Raw genomic sequence first — 24587 nt, 5'->3', positions numbered from 1 at the left:
GAATTTAGTAGAAACCCAACAATAAGAATAAAATTGAATCATAAACAGTCTCCTTCTTCAAGGGCTCACCGGCGCTGCTTGGAGTACCTTGCGATCAGCTATGGTATTTCTGATGCCATCTTACAGCATAACAAATTGTATATATTCATTTGTATATACACGGTGTGTATCCTTATTCGGAAGACAACAAGAGGCCCACGGGCCTTAACGGTCACCCAAGTTTTGAAATATTTCTGTCAATTTAACCCTTTTTGAACAAATCCATCAGCCCCTGGGGGTCAGTATTTGCATACATCAAGCTGCCTTCCAACGCTGCCATATTCTTACCCTGTTAGAATAATTCCAAAAGAAATCAAACAAATGATAGTAAAAAATGTGATTTCCTTATATAAACTATAATAAAATCCCCCTCATCCCCCCATCCCCACCCCCACCCCCACCCCCCAAAGGGGCAAGCATGATACCCTAGGGTCATGGAATTCACATTTTTCATACAGCACCGTAAGACCCTTCCATCGATAATGGAGTATTTGATTCTACCTTATTTTGATCTTGGGAAGATGTTTTTTTTTCGAAATGAACTTTTTTGGCCCCCGTCCATCAGCCCCTCGGGGTCGGTTAGGGTTAACTTGTGCATGTCATCAAACTGTCACCCCGTGCTAATAATGTTAAGCAAATTAACATGCATTTCAATAGAAATCAAACAAATGATAGTAAGGAATGTGCCTTCCCTATATAAACTATAGTAAAGTTTCCCCCCTCCCCAGGGGAAGACCACAGGATAATAAAATTTAAGTTAAAACACCTTAAGACCCTTCCACCTATGAAAAGTATTTGTTTCTACCTTATTTCGGTCTTAAGAAGAAGATTTTTTTTTCAAATTGTCAATTGGAGCCTTTTTGGTCCCGCACCACAGGCCTCTGGAGGTTGGGTATCATATACTTCACAAGGTTGGTTGACCTTTCACTATGGAACGTTCCTACATTGAATTTTATTCAGCAGTTTTGGAGAGGAAGTTGAAAATTTAAATTGTTTATGGACGCACAACGACGGACAAAGGCGATTAGAATAGGTCACTTGAGACTTTGTTTCAGGTGACCTAAAAATCGAGATATCGTGCAAGAGTATTCGAGTTAACCGAATATATTTTACGTATATAGACTTTTTACTGTCGGAGCTAGATTGCTTTATTTCGAGTTTAAGGAAAATCTGTCTCCGCAGAGTGATGTGTTTGTCTCGTTTAACTCGATAACTGCGAAATGATTGTAGTGTTTACCCACATACACACCACCATCTGATATATGTAATGATATAGAGGTAGGCCACTTAAAGCCGACAATAACCCTCGTTTATTTCGAGTTAAGCAGGGTCATCGAGTTACCAAGGTTCGAGACAACGAACATTGACTTCAATTATAACAGTAATAAATAAAAATGAAAATAAAAAATAAAAATAAAAAAATAAAAAAATATTTGAAACACATTCATATGCAGATCACGAATGAAAACACACCAAAATTCTTTATTTTGCTCCCAAGAGGCATGCTAGCAACTAGTGAAGAACATGTTGTTGTTTTTTACAGTTCTTGCATACAATTCTCACATACAGTTTTCCATTGACCTCACTTTCTAATGAATGTACATATGCTCGTTTTAAGGAAAATCTGTCTCCGCAGAGTGATGTGTTTGTCTCGTTTAACTCGATAACTGCGAAATGATTGTAGTGTTTACCCACATACATACCACCATCTGATATATGTAATGATATAGAGGTAGGCCACTTAAAGCCGACAATAACCCTCGTCTCCCAAAAACCTCGCTGTGCTTGTTAGAGTTATGGGTATCAGGTATTTATGGAATTTAAAAGATACATTTATTTATATCATTGAGAATTACACCAAATAAAACTCCAATCCTTAAAAAAGAATGTGTGTGAAACACATTTCGTATTGCCCTGCAATGGTTTTTTTCATTTAAATCACCAGGCGTTCTCCTTAAACTAGTCACGTGTTTGTTTATTAAAGTACCATGAAAATTGATGGCGTCTATTCAGTTAAGAATGCTACTAATTGTAGGAAAAACATAAACAGTTTCTGTTTAACTAATGGACCCGGCACAATACTATAATCTGTCTGCATCAATATGTAAATTCCAACAAAATGATCAACCGATATGGATGACAGTCTACTTAAGTCATTGTACAGTGTCCGCATTGCTTCTGAAAAAAAAGTTTCATCGATTTGCGAATATTGTTAATGGCGCTTGTCAGTGGCGCATTATTTCGTCAGTTTTTTTCCATAACTTGATTGCTGTCTGCTAGGATCACATGCGCTATTATAATGCTTTGTTCCAGTATGGTAAGCTATTTGAGGAGAGGTTATTGCCCTTACGGCAGACAAGAGCATGAACATGACAACTTTATGACGGAAATGCTTGATGGTGTCAGGGACGAGAAGCATAATACTGGAAATTTATTCATTTTGGCGAACTCCGATTGTAGCGTACTACTGAATTTAAAGAGATTTTTAAGATAATGAATTGGTGCACCCACAGATTTTACAGAAGGTTATACATAGAAAGCTGCAATTAGCAAAACCATAATTTGGCAGGAGGCTTTCGAAGCGAAAAGCACTAAAAATGATTACCGCTAATATTAGATTGCCGTTAAAATGAAATAGCCACTAAAATAAGATTACCACTAAAATAAGAGTATCACTAAAATAAGATTAACGCTAACATGCATGATTACAGTATTAGAAAGAATAGTATATCATAGGGTTGTTTCTAATCGGCCAGTGAACAGCCAGGGTCATTTTGAGGCGGGGTATCCTTGTAGTAGTTGGTGACTACCTCACTAAACAACATATAGAAATATTTGAAACATCGCTAAATCCTGATTTAAACGATATTTCTAATGCTTCGCTATATAATGAAAGCAGTATAACTGACACCGACCGCTCAGATAATTGCTTTTTCATCTTTAGAGTCCATTCGCTATCTTATATACAGCATAGATATTAGTTTAGTTTAAATCAATTTTATTGCAGATAAGCGCAAATGGATTGGACAAAAAACATACAACTTACTTACGTCCTTTCCGCAACAAGGGTGTGTATACACAAAATTTGTCACGCAACAGATTTATACTAATGCTGGATTTTAACGAAGACGGAGAGGAAGATTGAAAGAGGCAGAATAGATAAGGAACATCAACAAAAATATAATGAAAGGAGCAGAAATGATAAGGAACATCAACAAAAATATAATGTGGAGTTTTGTAAGATGTAAAACATGTATGTGGTTTATCTGGCCTTGTCGACGAAAGTAGACAGCAAAGATATCCATGCACTGTAAGTGCTGAAATTAAAATAGTTTTATCACAATTTGAAAACATTAAAATTTTGATAAAGAGAGGTCGTGCAAACTTGCACTCTCAAGAGACATACCAAAGTCTTTGATAGAATAAGTTTGCTTTAGTTGATGGGACTATTAAACAATTGATTAATTAGAAAAACATCAGAGAGCCTCTCCTACTTTATACTTGATGCTTGTAACTAGAAGACAACAACGTTTATGTACATAAAGGCAAGAGAATACCTAGAGAACAACACCATTTATGGTTTCTAAATTAAAGAGCGCACACGGGGGAACAACTCTAGATCAGACAAGGTGTACTCAAAGGTAGATCTGACGTTCGATTGGAAATCTTTTGTCTCGGGAGATAACATTTTATGAGTGTAACATATATCATTAAGGGTCATCTATACAGCAAAATAATATTGAATTTCCTTTAGATGCTAACAGTTTTTTTTTCTGTAGAGTTTCTTTATGGTAAGATGCAGCATAGAATAATTCTAAGTCACACAAATGACCAAACCTGAAACATAGCCAAATTGTTATGCTCACAAGTGTCTATAGCACAAGGTAGGAGCATTTGTTTGACCGGATTTTACTTTATGTGCGTATAATCACTTATTTTTAATTGACCTTGAAATGCAAATGGCGGCTGTAAATAATATTACACAAATATGGCATCAATGGAGGCATTTCAATCAATAGGTTTGCCATGATACATACTAAAAGTTAAACAAGTTACTTCTGTCAAACTGCACCATAGTGCACGAAATTGTTTGTAAAATATCAGTGTTTGACTTGATTTGCAGTTAGATGTCCCTTAAGATTGCTTCATCAACTGCAATATATATCTATATCAAATCTAGTTCATAATTCACGTTCTCAAACTGAGAATGTTACTTGCATAATAGGTGCGATGAAATAACGAGTTTTGATATTCTTAAAAAATGGTGGTTGGTTGACAACTCAACAATCGGAAAAGCTGAAAAAGTTCACTTAATCGTCATGCTGGCATGACATCCCTTCCAGCCCACCACACTGATAGGGAAATATTCCAGATAATTTTCTATAAGTGCTTCCTTGTCAAACAGGAAGCAACATACATCATTTTAAGAACGACCTGTTTGTCTGAACATTGTTTCCTTTCCATCGCCTTCGGGCGCATTGATATATGCGATCAGCTGAAACTAGGTCGGGTAACGTACGCCTTGAAGTATTCCGAAGGAAAATATAGTTCCCAACATTTTTAGCCAAGACTTTCTTAATTCTATTGAAATGAAGTTGATAGAAAGGGTAATAAAGATACTAAATTTTAATATTAATTCAAAATTGTTAATTTACGACATGTGTGTGATGTGGATTTGTGAACGTTACATGAAGACCCAAGGACAAAGTGCGAGTCACTCAAAAAAAGTAGTTCTATCGAATTCATACACGTGCTAAAATACAACTGTTTTCCGTCACTGCCGAATACAACAAAAATGCATGTGGTATGCGCCAGTTGTAGGGCGAAACAATATACTTCCGTTGGAATTTGTTTTCTATATTGAAACAGCATGAATAAATACCCTGCACATGATTCTAATTAGACTTGCTACAAAATTTTGTAAATAATTCCTCATTTGAATTATAATACAAGATTATCTCCCCTTAATTAGATAAAAAAAATCTCTAGAATCAGCCATGTCCTACAGACCAAACCGATTAAGCTTAACTTCACATAAAACTTAATATTCTAAAGGCAGGGGTCCACTAATGATTATAATTAAAACGTAATTTCAATATTAAAGGTAACTCAGCATGTAATTACTATTCCAATATTCAGATTACACGAACGAATCTCTTATAAAACAGAACAATAATTCTACGCGAAAATTTAATTGGTTGTTTTACAGTATACATAAAGATCGAGACTAATATTCAACGTTGATAAACGCATTGTTAAAAGATGAAATAATTCCGAGTTTTTTGTAATCGTTTTCAAGATTTCAAGAGATGATTGGTGTCATGTTGAGGGATGTTGATTTCGCCGGATGAATTTTCCACGTGAAATATATTTGCAGTCACGTTACAGACTATTGCTGTCATTATGGGATTTCAAAGAAATATTTACACTCAGTTCAGATGTACTCTTAGAAGCTACGTAACAGTTGCTGACTTTTCACATTTCTGCATGGAAAAAGGATATCTTCGTCAGATGCATGCACTGCTACCAGGGTGCCTGGATTGACCGAGCACGCACGTATGGTTTGTTTGGTTGAGTATTATTCAACTTTATATCAACAATAGTTTTCCTTTAAAGACGGCCTCCACTGTGTGAGAGATGTATGCGTGTGATGAATGCGTGTGATGAATGTGTGTGATGAATGCATGTGATGTATGCGTGTGATACATGCGTGTGATGAATGCGTGTGATGCATACGTATGATGAATGTGTGTGATGAATGCATGTGATGTATGCGTGTGATACATGCGTGTGATGAATGCGTGTGATGCATACGTATGATGAATGTGTGTGATGAATGCATGTGATGTATGCGTGTGATACATGCGTATGATGAATGCATGTGATGTATGCGTGTGATACATGCGTGTGATGAATGCGTGTGATGCATACGTATGATGAATGTGTGTGATGAATGCATGTGATGTATGCGTGTGATACATGCGTATGATGAATGCGTGTAATGCATGCGTGTGATGCATGCGTGTGATGAATGCATGTGATACATGGTCGTGTGATGCATGCGTGTGTTTTTAGGAGGTAGGGGGTGTTCCCTGTTGTCTCCTTGTTAGAGAGCGAAATTGATGCTGCCGACTTAAAATCACAATAACGCATACTGCCGAAGGCACATTATACTGACAACGGGCAAACCAGTCGTCCCACTCCTAGAATGTTGAAAGTGAAGTAGGAATAGCAATTACCATTTTATAGACTGCGGTATGTCGCGGTCAGGGGAAAGAACCCAGCCTTCCTCACAGGGGTAGTCGCTCTAATGAAGGAAAAAATGAGGGAGTGTCCGATTCGCCTCGATAGCCAACATTCCATATGAGTAGTGACTTTACTGATAAGACAGGGGTAGTGGATATACTGTACTGATAAGTTAGGGGTAGTGACTATACTGTACTAAGTCAGGGGTAGTGACTATACTGTACTAAGTCAGGGGTAGTGACTATACTGTACTGATAAGTCAGGGGTAGTGACTATACTGTACTGATAAGTCAGGGGTAGTGACTATACTGTACTGATAAGTCAGGGGTAGTGACTATACTGTACTGATAAGTCAGGGGTAGTGACTATACTGTACTGATAAGTCAGGGGTAGTGACTATACTGTACTGATAAGTCAGGGGTGGTGACTATACTGTACTGATAAGTCGGGGGGAGTGACTATACTGATAAGTCAGGGGTAGTGACTATACTGTACTGATAAGTCAGGGGGAGTGACTATACTGATAAGTCAGGGGTAGTGACTATACTGTACTGATAAGTCAGGGGTAGTGACTATACTGATTAGTCAGGGGTAGTGACTATACTGTACTGATAAGTCAGGGGTAGTGACTATACTGTACTGATAAGTCAGGGGTGTGACTATACTGTACTGATAAGTCAGGGGTAGTGACTATACTGTACTGATAAGTCAGGGGTAGTGACTATACTATACTGATAAGTCAGGGGTAGTGACTATACTGACAAGTCAGGAGTAGTGACTAAACTGTACTGATAAGTCAGGGGTGTGACTATACTGTACTGATAAGTCAGGGGTAGTGACTATACTGATTAGTCAGGGGTAGTGACTATACTGTACTGATAAGTCAGGGGTAGTGACTATACTGTACTGATAAGTCAGGGGTAGTGACCATACTGTACTGATAAGTCAGGGGTAGTGACTATACTGTACTGATAAGTCAGGGGTAGTGACTATACTGTACTGATAAGTCAGGGGTGTGACTATACTGTACTGATAAGTCAGGGGTAGTGACTATACTGTACTGATAAGTCAGGGGTAGTGACTATACTATACTGATAAGTCAGGGGTAGTGACTATACTGACAAGTCAGGAGTAGTGACTAAACTGTACTGATAAGTCAGGGGTAGTGACTATACTATACTGATAAGTCAGGGGTAGTGACTATACTGACAAGTCAGGGGTAGTGACTATACTGTACTGATAAGTCAGGGGTGTGACTATACTGTACTGATAAGTCAGGGGTAGTGACTATACTGTACTGATAAGTCATGGGTAGTGACTATACTATACTGATAAGTCAGGGGTAGTGACTATACTGTACTGATAAGTCATGGGTAGTGACTATACTATACTGATAAGTCAGGGGTAGTGACAATACTGTACTGATAAGTCAGGAGTAGTGACTATACTGTACTGATAAGTCAGGGGTAGTGACTATACTGATAAGTCAGGGGTAGTGACTATACTGTACTGATAAGTCAGGGGTAGTGACTATACTGATAAGTCAGGGGTAGTGACTATACTGTACTGATAAGTCAGGGGTAGTGACTATACTGTACTGATAAGTCAGGGGTAGTGACTATACTGATAAGTCAGGGGTAGTGACTATACTGATAAGTCAGGGGTAGTGACTATACTGTACTGATAAGTCAGGAGTAGTGACTATACTGTACTGATAAGTCAGAGGTAGTGACTATACTGTACTGATAAGTCAGGGGTAGTGACTATACTGTACTGATAAGTCAGGGGTAGTGACTATACTGATAAGTCAGGAGTAGTGACTATACTGATAAGTCAGGGGTAGTGACTATACTGTACTGATAAGTCAGAGGTAGTGACTATACTGTACTGATAAGTCAGAGGTAGTGACTATACTGTACTGATAAGTCAGGGGTAGTGACTATACTATACTGATAAGTCAGGGGTAGTGACTATACTATACTGATAAGTCGGGGGGAGTGACTATACTGATAAGTCAGGAGTAGTGACTATACTGTACTGATAAGTCAGGGGTAGTGACTATACTATACTGATAAGTCAGGAGTAGTGACTATACTGATAAGTCAGGAGTAGTGACTATACTGATAAGTCAGGGGTAGTGACTATACTGTACTGATAAGTCAGGGGTAGTGACTATACTGATAAGTCAGGGGTAGTGACTATACTGTACTGATAAGTCAGGGGTAGTGACTATACTGATAAGTCAGGGGTAGTGACTATACTGTACTGATAAGTCAGGGGTAGTGACTAAACTATACTGATAAGTCAGGAGTAGTGACTATACTGATAAGTCAGGGGTAGTGACTATACTGTACTGATAAGTCAGGGGTAGTGACTATACTGTACTGATAAGTCAGGGGTAGTGACTATACTGTACTGATAAGTCAGGGGTAGTGACTATACTGTACTGATAAGTCAGGGGTAGTGACTATACTGTACTGATAAGTCAGGGGTAGTGACTATACTGTACTGATAAGTCAGGGGTAGTGACTATACTGTACTGATAAGTCAGGGGTAGTGACTATACTGTACTGATAAGTCAGGAGTAGTGACTATACTGTACTGATAAGTCAGGGGTAGTGACTATACTATACTGATAAGTCAGGAGTAGTGACTATACTGATAAGTCAGGAGTAGTGACTATACTGATAAGTCAGGGGTAGTGACTATACTGTACTGATAAGTCAGGGGTAGTGACTATACTGTACTGATAAGTCAGGGGTAGTGACTATACTGATAAGTCAGGGGTAGTGACTATACTGTACTGATAAGTCAGGGGTAGTGACTATACTGTACTGATAAGTCAGGGGTAGTGACTATACTGATAAGTCAGGGGTAGTGACTATACTGTACTGATAAGTCAGGGGTAGTGACTTCTGTACTGATAAGTCAGGGGTAGTGACTATACTGTACTGATAAGTCAGGAGTAGTGACTATACTGATAAGTCAGGGGTAGTGACTATACTGTACTGATAAGTCAGGGGTAGTGACTATACTGATAAGTAAGGGGTAGTGACTATACTGTACTAAGTCAGGGGTAGTGACTATACTGTACTGATAAGTCAGGGGTAGTGACTATACTGTACTGATAAGTAAGGGGTAGTGACTATACTGTACTAAGTCAGGGGTAGTGACTATACTGTACTGATAAGTCAGGGGTAGTGACTATACTATACTGATAAGTCAGGGGTAGTGACTATACTGTACTGATACGTCAGGGGTAGTGACTATACTGTACTGATAAGTCAGGGGTAGTGACTATACTGATAAGTCAGGGGTACTGACTATACTGTACTGATAAGTCAGGAGTAGTGACTATACTGTACTGATAAGTCAGGAGTAGTGACTATACTGATAAGTCAGGGGTAGTGACTATACTGATAAGTCAGGGGTAGTGACTATACTGATAAGTCAGGGGTAGTGACTATACTGATAAGTCAGGGGTAGTGACTATACTGATAAGTCAGGGGTAGTGACTAAACTATACTGATAAGTCAGGGGTAATGAATAAACTGATAAGTCAGGGGTAGTGACTATACTGTACTGATAAGTCAGGGGTAGTGACTATACTGATAAGTCAGGGGTAGTGACTATACTGATAAGTCAGGGGTAGTGACTATACTGATAAGTCAGGGGTAGTGACTATACTGTACTGATAAGTCAGGGGTAGTGACTATACTGTACTAAGTCAGGGGTAGTGACTATACTGATAAGTCAGGGGTAGTGACTATACTGTACTGATAAGTCAGGAGTAGTGACTATACTGTACTGATAAGTCAGGGGTAGTGACTATACTGATAAGTCAGGGGTAGTGACTAAACTATACTGATAAGTCAGGGGTAGTGAATAAACTGATAAGTCAGGGGTAGTGACTATACTGTACTGATAAGTCAGGGGTAGTGACTATACTATACTGATAAGTCAGGGGTAGTGACTATACTATACTGATAAGTCAGGGGTAGTGACTATACTGATAAGTCAGGGGTAGTGACTATACTGCACTGATAAGTCAGGGGTAGTGACTATAATGTACTGATAAGTCAGGGGTAGTGACTATACTGTACTGATAAGTCAGGCGTAGTGACTATACTGTACTGATAAGTCAGGGGTAGTGACTATACTGATAAGTCAGGGGTAGTGACTATACTGTACTGATAAGTCAAGGGTAGTGACTATACTGTACTGATAAGTCAGGGGTAGTGACTATACTGTACTGATAAGTCAAGGGTAGTGACTATACTGTACTGATAAGTCAGGAGTAGTGACTATACTGTACTGATAAGTCAGGGGTAGTGACTATACTGTACTGATAAGTCAGGGGTAGTGACTATACTGTACTGATAAGTCAGGGGTAGTGACTATACTGATAAGTCAGGGGTAGTGACTAAACTATACTGATAAGTCAGGAGTAGTGACTATACTGATAAGTCAGGGGTAGTGACTATACTGTACTGATAAGTCAGGGGTAGTGACTATACTATACTGATAAGTCAGGAGTAGTGACTATACTGATAAGTCAGGAGTAGTGACTATACTGATAAGTCAGGGGTAGTGACTATACTGATAAGTCAGGGGTAGTGACTATACTGTACTGATAAGTCAGGGGTAGTGACTATACTGTACTGATAAGTCAGGGGTAGTGACTATACTATACTGATAAGTAAGGGGTAGTGACTATACTGTACTGACAAGTCAGGGGAAGTGACTATACTGATAAGTCAGGGGTAGTGACTATACTGTACTGATAAGTCAGGGGTAGTGACTAAACTATACTGATAAGTCAGGGGTAGTGACTATACTGATAAGTCAGGGGTAGTGACTATACTGTACTGATAAGTCAGGGGTAGTGACTATACTGTACTGATAAGTCAGGGGTAGTGACTATACTGTACTGATAAGTCAGGGGTAGTGACTTCTGTACTGATAAGTCAGGGGTAGTGACTATACTGTACTGATAAGTCAGGAGTAGTGACTATACTGATAAGTCAGGGGTAGTGACTATACTGTACTGATAAGTCAGGGGTAGTGACTATACTGATAAGTCAGGGGTAGTGACTATACTGTACTAAGTCAGGGGTAGTGACTATACTGATAAGTCAGGGGTAGTGACTATACTGTACTGATAAGTCAGGAGTAGTGACTATACTGTACTGATAAGTCAGGGGTAGTGACTATACTGATAAGTCAGGGGTAGTGACTAAACTATACTGATAAGTCAGGGGTAGTGAATAAACTGATAAGTCAGGGGTAGTGACTATACTGTACTGATAAGTCAGGGGTAGTGACTATACTGATAAGTCAGGGGTAGTGACTATAATGTACTGATAAGTCAGGGGTAGTGACTATACTATACTGATAAGTCAGGCGTAGTGACTATACTGTACTGATAAGTCAGGGGTAGTGACTATACTATACTGATAAGTCAGGAGTAGTGACTATACTGTACTGATAAGTCAGGAGTAGTGACTATACTGATAAGTCAGGAGTAGTGACTATACTGTACTGATAAGTCAGGGGTGGTGACTATACTGATAAGTCAGGGGTAGTGACTATACTGATAAGTCAGGGGTAGTGACTATACTGTACTGATAAGTCAGGCGTAGTGACTATACTGTACTGATAAGTCAGGGGTAGTGACTATACTGATAAGTCAGGGGTAGTGACTATACTGTACTGATAAGTCAGGGGTAGTGACTATAATGTACTGATAAGTCAGGGGTAGTGACTATACTGTACTGATAAGTCAGGGGTAGTAACTATACTGTTCTGATAAGTCAGGGGTAGTGACTATACTGGCCGTGCTCGAGATTTGAAACTTATCGATCAAAGAAAAGAAACAGAAGCTGATACCCTGAGTCTATAGCTGGTCTTGTGCCCTCAATAAATAGATCAGGACTCCCTGCTCCCCATGATAGCTATACCACGACAAACAACAGATACTGTTACATACACATGTACAGAAATCATGTTGGAATATTACGAAACTGCATAAAAACAGCTGTGTTGTATTTTGACTTCGCTGACAGGATATCTTACATGGTTGAGCTGTCAATAAACCAGTTTTCGTTTTCAGGAGTTTAACATAAGCATGGTATATATATTTACCTAATCCAAGAGACGCTCACCCTACCGGAACGCCTGGTTTTAAACTGCCTGAACATTTTCTGCGTCCTCCATGTAAACATCGATTTTGAGTGAGGATTGCGATTTCGATAACATGGATATTTTTGCTGTTTTTGTTTTGCTTTTTGTTTTGTTTTTGTTTTTGCTTTTTGAAAATGTGTTTTAGTTGAGGATTGCATTTTTAATTTATCTATTTCAATTTCATTTTCTTTTCTTTTCGTGTGTGATAAACGTAATGTAATTTGAAGCATCAATATTGATTTTTTTCCTCAGCATCTATCAGTCGTTTTATTTCAATATTTCAATTCAGCCTGGCGTTTAAAGTAGAGGAATTAACATAAGCTTACAGCTTGTTTTCTAATTCTACTGATATATATAATTGTATTATGGGATGTAGTTTGTAGGTTTATTTGAATAAAATACAGTTTAAACTAAACTAGCTAAACAATAGCTAAAATAAGGGGAAACCTGTGAGGCAATAACAGAAAAGCCACGCCCACAATTCATTGTTATGTAAAACAAACTTCCAATTATCAAAATAACATACATGTATTACATATAGCGTAGTACAATAACAGAATTCACGTAGAATTACAGTCACCGCAAATATTCGTTTCCTTACAACATTTCTAACACATAAAAATATCAAATAGGTTTCACCGAGAGTCTTAGCATCACGACCTTGCGTACACCCACGGATTATTGCAATTAAGCGCTCTAGAAATTTTAATCTTCTCAATTACATTGAAAAAGGAAATATAATACCCGTCACTTGTTTTGTTGATTACAACTGAAAGGCTTTTTATAATTTTATTGGCTCCAAAGCCAATCGAAAGAGAAATTTTTAAGTGAGTGAAATTAACACAACATATATAAACTGTGAAAAGCAGAAATTAAAATTTTTTATAATCAATCGAAAATTAAACCGACCAATCCTAAAAACATCACATATATCATATGATGTATCACATGATGTATCACATGATGTATTATATGATGTTTCACATGATGTATCACGTGATGTATCACATGATGTATCATATGATGTTTCACATGATGTATCACGTGATGTATCACATGATGTATCATATGATGTATCACATGATGAATCACTTGATGTATCAAAGGATGTATTACATGGTGTATCACATGATGTATCACATAATGTATCACATGATGTATCACGTGATGTATCACATGATGTATCACATGATGTATCACATGATGTATCACATGATGAATCACTTGATGTATCACGTGATGTATCACATGATGTATCACGTGATGTATCACATGATGTATCATATGATGTATCATATAATGTATCACATGATGTATCACGTGACACATGGTTATTTCCCTTAGAATATTACATGTATAAATTGGTAAGTTACAGCTCATCAGTGATGACGTCAGATTCAACGTTGTGGTGTTGCCGAAAAGAAGTCCGAATGACCGACAACAGCCGACAAAAAAAACAACAGAATTACCGATAAGAAACCGACAAAAAAAATTGAAGTATAAAATCCAAAATATATCCTATTAATGAATAACGATTATATTGTGTCATTTTCTTTTTTGTCGGCTTCTTGTCGGTAATTCGTACTTTTTGTCGGCAACAGTACAACAGACCACCAAAAAATCCAAAATTGAAACAAATAAATAAATAAATAAATGAAACATTGGATTAAGACATGAAAAAACGATTGTATTGTTTCATTTTCTTTCTTGTCGGCTCTTGTCGGTAATTATAATTTGTTGTCGGCTCTTGTCGGTAATTATAATTTGTTGTCGGCTCTTTTCGGTAATTAGTGAGACAGTTATAATGATATCGATACCCTCCTCATTGATATCACACGATTACATATACCCATCAGCCATTCACCAATAAAGCACTATTGGGTGTAGAAATATTTAAGTGTTGGTATTCCCGAGACCACTTCGCCATACTATAAATCAATGTCCTTTATTTCGTTACAGTGAAGACATGATGTTGAGGACAACGAAAATGACACGAGTACAAAGCGGTCAGTCTGAGAAATGACCACTACAATCAAACGGTCAGTCCGATTATATGGATATCTCTATGGTGTGATTATCAGGATTGCCCTTCCGGAATATTAGACTTGCCGACATACTTTGACTTAATCCAATCATACTCTTAGCATTACGTGACGCTTGGCGGTCATCTAAATCATAATGTTCTAAAACACGGGTCATCAGTCATATTGCACGGCACTGCTGACCCAGAAATCATACAAAATGATATACGGGGGGACACAAACGTTAATCTAATGAATTGTCTTCTGTAGATTTTCCTTGAGAAGACATCATTCAGCCATCTTCTTGCTCGTTTTATTAAATTGTCAAAGAAGACAAAAGGGAATATCGTAATTTTTATGTTCATGTGATATACTTTTAACGAAAGCCATACACTTGGTTATCAAATTAAACAGACTCCCCTCATTAGGCGCTGTCCGTTGCACGATATTTACAAACCCTTTCTAGAAATTAATTGTCATGAAATTCAAGTAAATTACAACCACGTGACAAATATGGCGAGTTTTAATCCCACATTTTTTTTCTATAAATGACTGGTCTTACATTAATCTCACTACCACGGTTTATGTCCGTTGTCATGGTTACTTTTGTTCTTGCTTCAAGTTGCAGCATGTGCAGACTCACCCACGTGAATTGCTCAGCTAATGCTTCAACAACCATAAAGTAGTCAGGTAATTGTGTGCTTTTCCCCGGTCAATACGAAATTTTAGCCATAAACACACTGTAATCAGGCTAGGACGTGTAACAGTTTGCACCTGTTGGCTATTTACCTGGCTTTGATTACGAAGAGACCAATTCATGTCGACGCCATATACATTACCAACCCACAAGCATGGCAGTATTGTAATTTTCAGCGGGACGTAGTCTAATGCGAATTTTTCATCTGACCCTGTCTGGTGTAGGAGCCCGAGTTTCCTCTGACCCACTCAATGTCTGGTATAGGAGCCCGAGGTTCCTCTGACCCTGACACCCTGTCTGGTGTAGGAGCCCGAGTTTCCTCTGACCCTGACACCCTGTCTGGTGTAGGAGCCCGAGTTTCCTCTGACCCACTCAATGTCTGGTATAGGAGCCCGAGGTTCCTCTGACCCTGACACCCTGTCTGGTGTAGACCGAGTTTCCTCTGACCCTAACACCATGTCTGGTGTAGGAGCCGAGTTTCCTCTGACCCTGACACCTAGCCCGAGTTTCCTCTGACCCTGACACCATGTCTGGTGTAGGGGCCCGAGCTTCCTCTGACCCTGACACCGTGTCTGGTGTAGGGGCCCGAGCTTCCTCTGACCCTGACACCATGTCTGGTGTAGGAGCCCGAGTTTCCTCTGACCCTGACACCTAGCCCGAGTTTCCTCTGACCCTGACACCTAGCCCGAGTTTCCTCTGGCCCTGATACCATGTCTGGTGTAGGAGCCCGAGTTTCCTCTGACCCTGACACCTAGCCCGAGTTTCCTCTGACCCTGACACCTAGCCCGAGTTTCCTCTGACCATGACACCATGTCTGGTGTAGGAGCCCGAGTTTCCTCTGACCCTGACACCGTGTCTGGTGTAGGAGCCCGAGTTTCCTTTGACCCTGACACCATGTCTTGTGTAGCCCGAGTTTCCTGTGACCCTGACACCATGTCTGGTGTAGGAGCCCGAGTTTCCTCTGACCCTGACACTATGTCTGGTGTAGGAGCCCGAGATTCCTTTGACCCTTAAGCCATGTCTGGTGCAGCCCGAGGTTCCTCTGACCCTGACACCATGTCTGGTGTAGGGGCCCGAGCTTCCTCTGACCCTGACACCATGTCTGGTGTAGGAGCCGAGTTTCCTCTGACCCTGACACCATGTCTGGTGTAGGAGCCGAGTTTCCTCTGACCATGAAACCTAGACCGAGTTTCCTCTGACCCTGACACCATGTCTGGTGTAGGAGCCCGAGTTTCCTCTGACCCTGACACCATGTCTGGTGTAGGAGCCCGAGTTTCCTCTGACCATGATGCCATGTCTGGTGTAGGTCCCCTTTAGGACACGCCAGTGATGTAACGGGCATCATACAGCTGTTTTATCCTTCTAGGACTCGTCAATGATATTAGGAATATCATAAAGCTATCTCGTCCTTCTAGGACTCGTCAGTGATGTTATGGACATCATACAGCTGTTTTGTCCTTCTAGGACTCGTCAGTGATGTTATGGGCATCATACAGCTGTTTTGTCCTTCTAGGACTCGTCAGTGATGTTAGGGATATCATAAAGCTGTTTTGTCCTTCTAGGACTGACGCTGGTTTGATGGACATATTACAGCTGTCTCGCCTTTCTTGGACACGTCACTGATGGAAGGACATACTTGTTGTATCTGTTATCAACGTTAATGTACCTCTAACGAAAAGGAGTAGTAGGTATTAGCCTTTAACTAATTTGGAGCTAATTGTACTTTGCTTTGACAAAAGAGTCAAGAGGAAAGGAAATGATTTAATTTACAATAGATTTTAATTTTTGCATTAAAAACATGGCATCACTACTGATGTACGATCTCAGAAACGTTTTACTATGAAGTGTCAACTGTATTTTTACGCTTTTTTATGTATCAACCGTACATGGTATTTGCACTGTTAATACATTTCAACTTCATCATCATCCAATGGGTCTTCCAACTACATGTAGATATAGAAGAGAATACATAACAATAGCTTACCATATGTATAAAGATATTGATATCGTTATTTGTTTTATATATATATATAGATAAGTATATTCATCACAGTATAACTACCACATGAAATTCAAATCTTTATCTTCGGACCACCGACGTAAAGTGCATATTGATACATTGTGCTAATTATTTGTTATATAACATAGTAACACAACTGATGAAGGAAGACAACTTTTTGACTCGTGCCCTGACCGGGCCTCGAACTCACGATCTACGGCACCCAATCGCCTAGCCAGAAATACCCGCAGCTTAGTTTTAAAAAAATCGTTTCAATGGCGCAGTGGTGTTCGGCCCGATATCTTGACATGGTCATAGTGACAAGTCCTCTATTAGATGATATGGATACCTTTTATAATGGTCGTACGATGTTATACGATACTGCAGTATTTTTTACTCATAGTTATTGATGGATGATATCTGTTGTAACCAGGCAATGAAGTCCACGGTAACTTTATAAGATAAATCCATCTACCTTTCCCCTTTAATTCCATAACGGGTAAAACAACGAACATCCTAAGAATGGCGATCTACTGAAACGAGACTTACACCATCAATAACACCATTAAAGTTTCCTTTCATACATTCATATATATATGTACTAAAATCTGGAATTGAATGAAATTAATCATAGTGTTAGCCATTTAAAACACTTATCTTAAGTTCCGCTTAAAAGGTTAACACTTATGGTATGAACTTGTGTTTTGTTGCGGTTTTGATCGAGCTGATAAGAATTTTTTTCATGACTGTTCATTGAGATATAATTACAGGACTGAAATGGTGAAATGAACCTGTCATATCATGGGGTATATATGTCAACGTCTAAGAGGCGTGGCGACCTCTTACAATTGTACCTGTTTAATCAAGTATTCTACGAGACAAATAACAAAATGCAGTCAAGCGGAAAACTGGACATCAATAGGCCGTACTCACTTATAGAATAAAACTTATATATTCACATAAATCACAGATATTAAATTTACTCAAAATTTATTTGGGCTGTCACCACTGATATCAAACACACGTCAATCATACGGGTAATCTATATATAATTCCTTATATCACCACTTAAAGCAAAAGTATTCTTATAGCACTTATAATAATTGTAAGGCATGATTGATTCACTTAGGTTTTCATTGCAAGTTAAGGTATGGAAAATATCCCCCGAGAGGTTTTTCGCTAGGAATTATAAGATTGATACAGCATATTGACACACGTTCTTTTGATCATAAGTGTTTTAATTGACGTGATAAGCATTTTTTACTTGTGGTATATAAATGGTATATGTATTTAACGTAAAGTAAGTAAGTAAGTAAGTAAGTAAGTAAAACCTGCCAATAACACATATTTACAGAAATCCAAGTTTTCCCCTTGTCTGTAAAGAAGATAAGATAAGTTGAACTTCGTTATTTCGAAGTTTAGTTTAGTTTATTTTTGTTTAACGTCCTATTAACAGTCATGGTCATTTAAGGACGTGTCAGGTTTTGGAGGTCGGAGGAAAGCCGGAGTACCCGGAGAAAAACCACCGGCCTACGGTCAGTACCTGGCAACTGCCCCACGTAGGTTCCGAACCTGCAACCCAGAGGTGGAGGGCTAGTGATAAGTGTCGGGACACCTTAACCACTCGGCCACCGCGGCCCCTTATTTCGAAGTCGTGTATGTGTTTATGGTGGGTGTGTGAACGTTCATATAAAAAACCCTAAAAAACTTCGAGATATCCCGATACTCGAGGTAATCAAGTATATTTTTATAGAATGCTTAAAATCAATGTTTAAGTCGAGTTAAGCACAGTCTTCGAGATATCAGTTTTCGAGACAGCGAAGTTTGCCTGTATGACTCAAGTTGATTTGAGTGCAGACAACTTTGATTACACAAACCTTTTTGCTGATAATGATAACAAAAAAGCACGTTAATGTTGTATATATTATCTGAAAGTTGTACCGCTCTTGTCCTTCACTGATTTTTTTAATTACATAAAGTATCGCGATTTGTTTATCGCGTTTAAGTGTCGTATAACTTGCCAACAAAGTTACATAATTTCCCTCACCTTTGAACATCTAAGGACTTTTCCGACATGTTAGGACACAAATCAGCAAAAACACATTATAGAATGCAGTAGTTTACACGCCGTTCATGACGGTTACCGGAAGAGAAGGTTGTAAACTCTTTTTCAGCGTTTGATGTAAGTTCGGGGTTTTTTTTCAAGAATGTTTTTTTTTAATTTGAGTTTATTTTCTATGTAAATACATATCCGGGGAAATAGATATCCAAATCATACATAGCTGTCTTCTCTAAAACATCTCAGAAGTTATGAAGAAGTGTGGTGATGCATCTTCCAAACCCACTCGGAACACCTCGGTCGATTCTCTACGGTCTAACCAATCGGAACACCTCGCCTCCGTCAACTAGTTTCGAGAAAATGACGAGGGGTTCCGATTGCAGTCTAACATCTCAATCGGAACACCTCGCCTCCGTCTGTGAACTAGTCAATCGGAACACCTCGCCTCCGTCTGCGAACTAGTCAATCGGAACACCTCGCCTCCTTCTAGAAAATGACGAGGGGTTCCGATTGAGAACTAGTTTCGGAGAAAAAGACAAAGGGTTCCGATTGCAAACATCTTAGATGGAAGGTACGGAATCGGCCCAGCAGTTACGAATGTTCCAAACCCAACCTCTATCGAATGCCTTGGATATATCACAGAAAACAAGATAAGTTAGTATTTTCCCCATATTGTCACATCTTTTATGACAAATTCCTTGATATAGTAGAAATTGGAAACCTGACTGGTCTTAATAACTGGAAATTGTCTAACATTTAATCTTACAAAAATAGAGAGACGGTGTCGAAGAAGGGCGTGTACGAGGTACATCAATGTGTCCTTAAAAATAAACTATGGTGTCGGTGTAGGGTTTGTACGAGGTATATAAATGTTTTAATTTTGATATGTTGTCGGTTGTAATAAAGATATGGCACTGTCTTCTCTAGTTTTAAATTAACGTGAGAATTCTAATTAAAATGAAATAAGATAGCAACAGATTAAGAATCATCAATGCCACGTCGGGTGTTATGTTTATTTCGTCACCGTTTACCTGGGCGTAGGAATGTCCGGCGGCGATGATTCTACGAAGGGATTAGTACCTAGCTGAGAGAGAGATTGGCCATCCCGTATGTTGTTCAATGAGGTAGCAACAAGCTACTACACATTTAAAAAAAAATCTACCGGGAAAAGCTAATCAGAAAAATGTTCGGAGGAAATGTAGGTAGGAAGTAGAATTACATATTACCAAGGAGAGGAAGCAAAATGACCTCCGAAAAGTTAGACGGTGATAAACCTTTCCTGCACCTGGCTGGAAAGAAATTATTCTTCAACTTGGTGAAGTCTGGAATAATCAGATTTTGAAATGAACATCCTGCAGTGAAGTTTTGGAATCAATCATTCTTTTAAGTAAAAATAGTTTGACATTCACATTTTATCATCAGGATGAGAGTTAATGAAGAGCTCAAATCGTAACGAACTAATCTATAAAACGACGTCCGATAACAAAATCCGGATGTTAATTCAGAGTTGGCGAGACGCGCTGACATTTTGCGTCTGTGGATGAGTAAGAAATGAAATCATCAGCAGCTACAATTCTCCATTTTTAGAAATGTGTTTGTTTTTCTTTGTGAGAGAATTCCAGACTTTTCTCTTCAGGAACTTTCTGATATTTAAATCACCACACATCAGACGGTCGGTACACAAATACTTTAACATTCGTCAAACTGTTTTTCATCTGTTCATTTCATGTTTTCTGTTCTGATATATTTATATATATATAATTTTTCACGTATTATTCTTTGCATACATATTCTTCGACTACATCTCGTAAATGTAATAGCCTCCAAACATTCTCATATTTTTTTTTATTTAAGATCATTCAATATATCATTTTCCCAGCACCAAAAATTGATGTAAAAGAGAACATCACACTACTGTATGTTGCATACTGTAAATACATACATTTTAGCGGTAATCGTATTTTATCGATTTTCACGCTTAAACCGTTCCCGCCAAATTATATATATGATTTCGCTAATTACAGTTTCAGTGAATTGTTTTCTTTATTAATTATTGTTGCAGCGCCAATGTACCGTGGCGTTATCCTATTTTAATTCGGTCTCGAAATATGAGTGTTCTAGCATAAGTACATTGTATGTTGACGTTTTACCAAATGTAATGGAAACATTTTGAATATTTATAAAAAAAAAATGCTTTAAAATTTCAAATGTTAGGTGGGGTTCATACAAAACGGAAAAATTATCATCAGTGACATTCATACTGGATCATTCGGTGTATAATTAAAGTTCTGAAATGCGTTATCATATTCATCTAACATTCAACATTTCAACATGCAACCACGCTGCCAATAGCGTGAGCAGAACGTATTATATCGGGACTATCTCGTGTTCGCCTGCATCCTTATTTATTCATATATGTGGTCACAATTTATTGTTTCAATACGAATTATTTTATTTTTAAAAAGTAAGGCAAGTTCCTTATTTACGTATGTATAATTTATGATTATAAGAACCAATAATGATTCGCTTATAAAAAAAAGTGCGACAAGATCCCTATTTACATATTTATTTATAAACAATGGCATCAATAATGAATCTTATATAAAAAAAAAAACAACATCGAATTCTTCCACATTTGTATATTTATAACCGCTGAGATCAATCAAGATTATTAATTACAGAAATTTTATTAATGATTTTTATGAAATATTTACGAAGAAAAGAAAAAAGGAAAGAAAAAGAAAAAAAGACTGTCATTTTTTAAACGACTGTGGTTCTAGGTACATTGAAGTTTATTAATGTCAAACGGATATTAATTGTGCATGATACATTTTGTATGTGTACCGTAGATAAATTACTTATCATACAAAAGTATAAATAATACTACTTAAGATATTCTTGAACAAACAAGTAACTATAGGAAATTACTACAGAACCGTCAATTAGCGGTCTGCAGGCCTGTATTATATGTTTCAGTGGCTGGACCGTGAAACATTGACCACTTACTTGGAGCACTAGATAGCTGAAACGTTATAAATGGTCTGAATCATTATCATCATCATCCTTTGTCACTAAAACTTCATTGTTTGATCATTGTAGTATCACCCTTCTATTTATCAATCAAATAAGTTTTATTTTATGAACCCCCACTGCGCGAGAACAATATCATAAACAAGTTTGCCATTAAACATTCTGAAAAGTTAATTGATATTATATTGCCTAAAGATGTGCAGAATAATTACAACACTCTAGCCATTTACGTAGTTTAATTTTCTGGATTCACACTATATTTATGTACATTTTAACGTCGTTATACACTCAGCTTGTCAGAACTGGATCGAACGAGTAATTATGACGATACCAGATGTGATTAAATATTGAATTACGTGAATATCTACATGGGGTTCATAGCCGTTATGAACGTCACAGCTTTGCAGACAAGCATAAATGCTTCAGCGGTAGCGCAATAGATTATGTGTTTGAAACAATGTCATGATTTCAATACCGATTTAAGTTAATTACGAAATATAGGTCAAATTACGAAATGTAGGTCAAATAACGAAATATAGGTCAAATTACAAAATGTAGGTCAAATGTTAAACATCTTGGATACAAAACAGCAATGACCTATCCTCGGTATCAAATACCATTGTGTGGATATGTTACCTATTGTGGAACAAGTCGTGAACATAATCCCAGAAAAAAATTAACGTTCTATATAACATATATACACTTTGTACATGTTTATAGTAACATAAAATGACAAAGGAAGATTATTCTATGACTCGTGCCCTGACCTGGCATCGAATTCACGATGTACGGCACCTAATCGCCTAACCAGAAATTCCCGCAGGTATACCACTGAGCCACATCCACATTCTAAATAAATAATGGCGCAGTTATGGTCGGCCCAATACCATGACGTGAACATAGTGACAAATTGTGTATTAGACTATACGAATACATGGATTGCAATGTACACGTATATAAATGTAATAAACAGATAACTTCAAAACATACATATATTATCTATATAGATATCTACAGATTTGTTTGAAGGTTTTTTTCTCAATTTGTTTAAAACTTTATGACATAGACTTAATATAGACTTGTATATATTGAACTGACACATACATTCATATACAAGAATACATCTATCAGCGGGGGAGGAATTCTCACATATTTACTTCATACTTCGTTAGGACAACTGTCTATAAATATCTTCCATGCTTGGGAAGAGGTTGCATGTTTCTCAGGTAGATTTTATCTATACACCTATAATCTGATCTTACATAATTAATCTTGTCTCGCGCTGATATCTGATAGTGCTCTAGCATAGCTTATCAGATATGATTAACGCTCAGGGTTGCAACACATGCCCCAGCCTCTAAGCAGTGCTTAGAAAACTTAAAACGTATATACATATAAATATATATAAATACACGTGCTTGCAATACAAATAGGATTATTAAGTTACAGCACTTACCTTCAAATACATCATCCTCTTCATTTGAAAATTCGGGTCCAATTTTCCCCATTTTAAATATTTGTTTCACGTACGCGGACATACATCCATCAAATCATAGGCATATTTAATATAGTGACAACTGCCTGTCAGCCAGGCAGCCACGATCATAGAGTTACAGCCAGCTAGCTATAGCTACCCCGAGGTTTAACTAAACACACGGTAAATATATCTCAATAAGCAGATCTGCCGGTATGCCGTAGTGGGAAGCGTCCAGGTGTGTCGTGGACAAACCCTAGATAGGCGTCCGACATGATCACGTAATCCCTCAGTGTCAAATCGAGGCTGGACAGACCGTGCGTCCGTAACATCACCACCTTGTCTTAGACAGTCTAAATACGAGTATGTTCTCAAAGCACTGTACGGAAAACTTCACAACTCTCTGGCAATATACCCTATACACACGGCAAAGATAGAGGGCGTTTTAACACGACAATCACTGGAATCGCTATTGACAAATCACATATTTTCCACGACTCCGTTCAATTAAATAGTTCTGGTGTCGCAAAATATCCAACAGACACATTGATGACCAATAGTGTATTGTATTCGAAAGTCCCACAACAAGAATGCACAACCGATGTCCTGAACTTCAGCGCTATTTATATAACTTCCTTATGCCTGCGGTTTCATATCGGTTACCAAAATATACAATGCACTCCGAAATATATCAATACATTCCGTTAAAGGGTCACAGTATTCAAACTAATACAAAACAGATTAAGAATCCGCCTTATAGAATGCTATTTTTCAGCGCGTCTCGTTTCAAGCCTTGGGCATACAAACGTGTTGCCCTACTCGGTAGAAAATCCACCGTC

General features: G+C 38.1%; 1 protein-coding gene across 1 annotated transcript in view; it reads right to left on the bottom strand.

Moving 5' to 3' along the window:
- Positions 1-24363, bottom strand: part of LOC117330894 — an 82386-nt gene extending 58023 nt beyond the window's left edge. Inside the window, exon 1 of the mRNA XM_033889446.1 lies at positions 23731-24363. Within this exon, the coding sequence (XP_033745337.1) occupies positions 23731-23812 (82 nt within the window). The 5' untranslated portion in view covers positions 23813-24363. The remainder of the gene's footprint in view (positions 1-23730) is intronic.
- Positions 24364-24587: the final 224 nt, after the last annotated feature.

Source organism: Pecten maximus, chromosome 7 (genome assembly GCF_902652985.1).
Source record: "Pecten maximus chromosome 7, xPecMax1.1, whole genome shotgun sequence".
NCBI classification, from domain to species: Eukaryota; Metazoa; Mollusca; class Bivalvia; order Pectinida; family Pectinidae; genus Pecten; species Pecten maximus.
The sequence above is the reverse complement of the archived record's forward strand: the minus strand, read 5'-3'. Positions and strand labels throughout refer to the sequence as shown.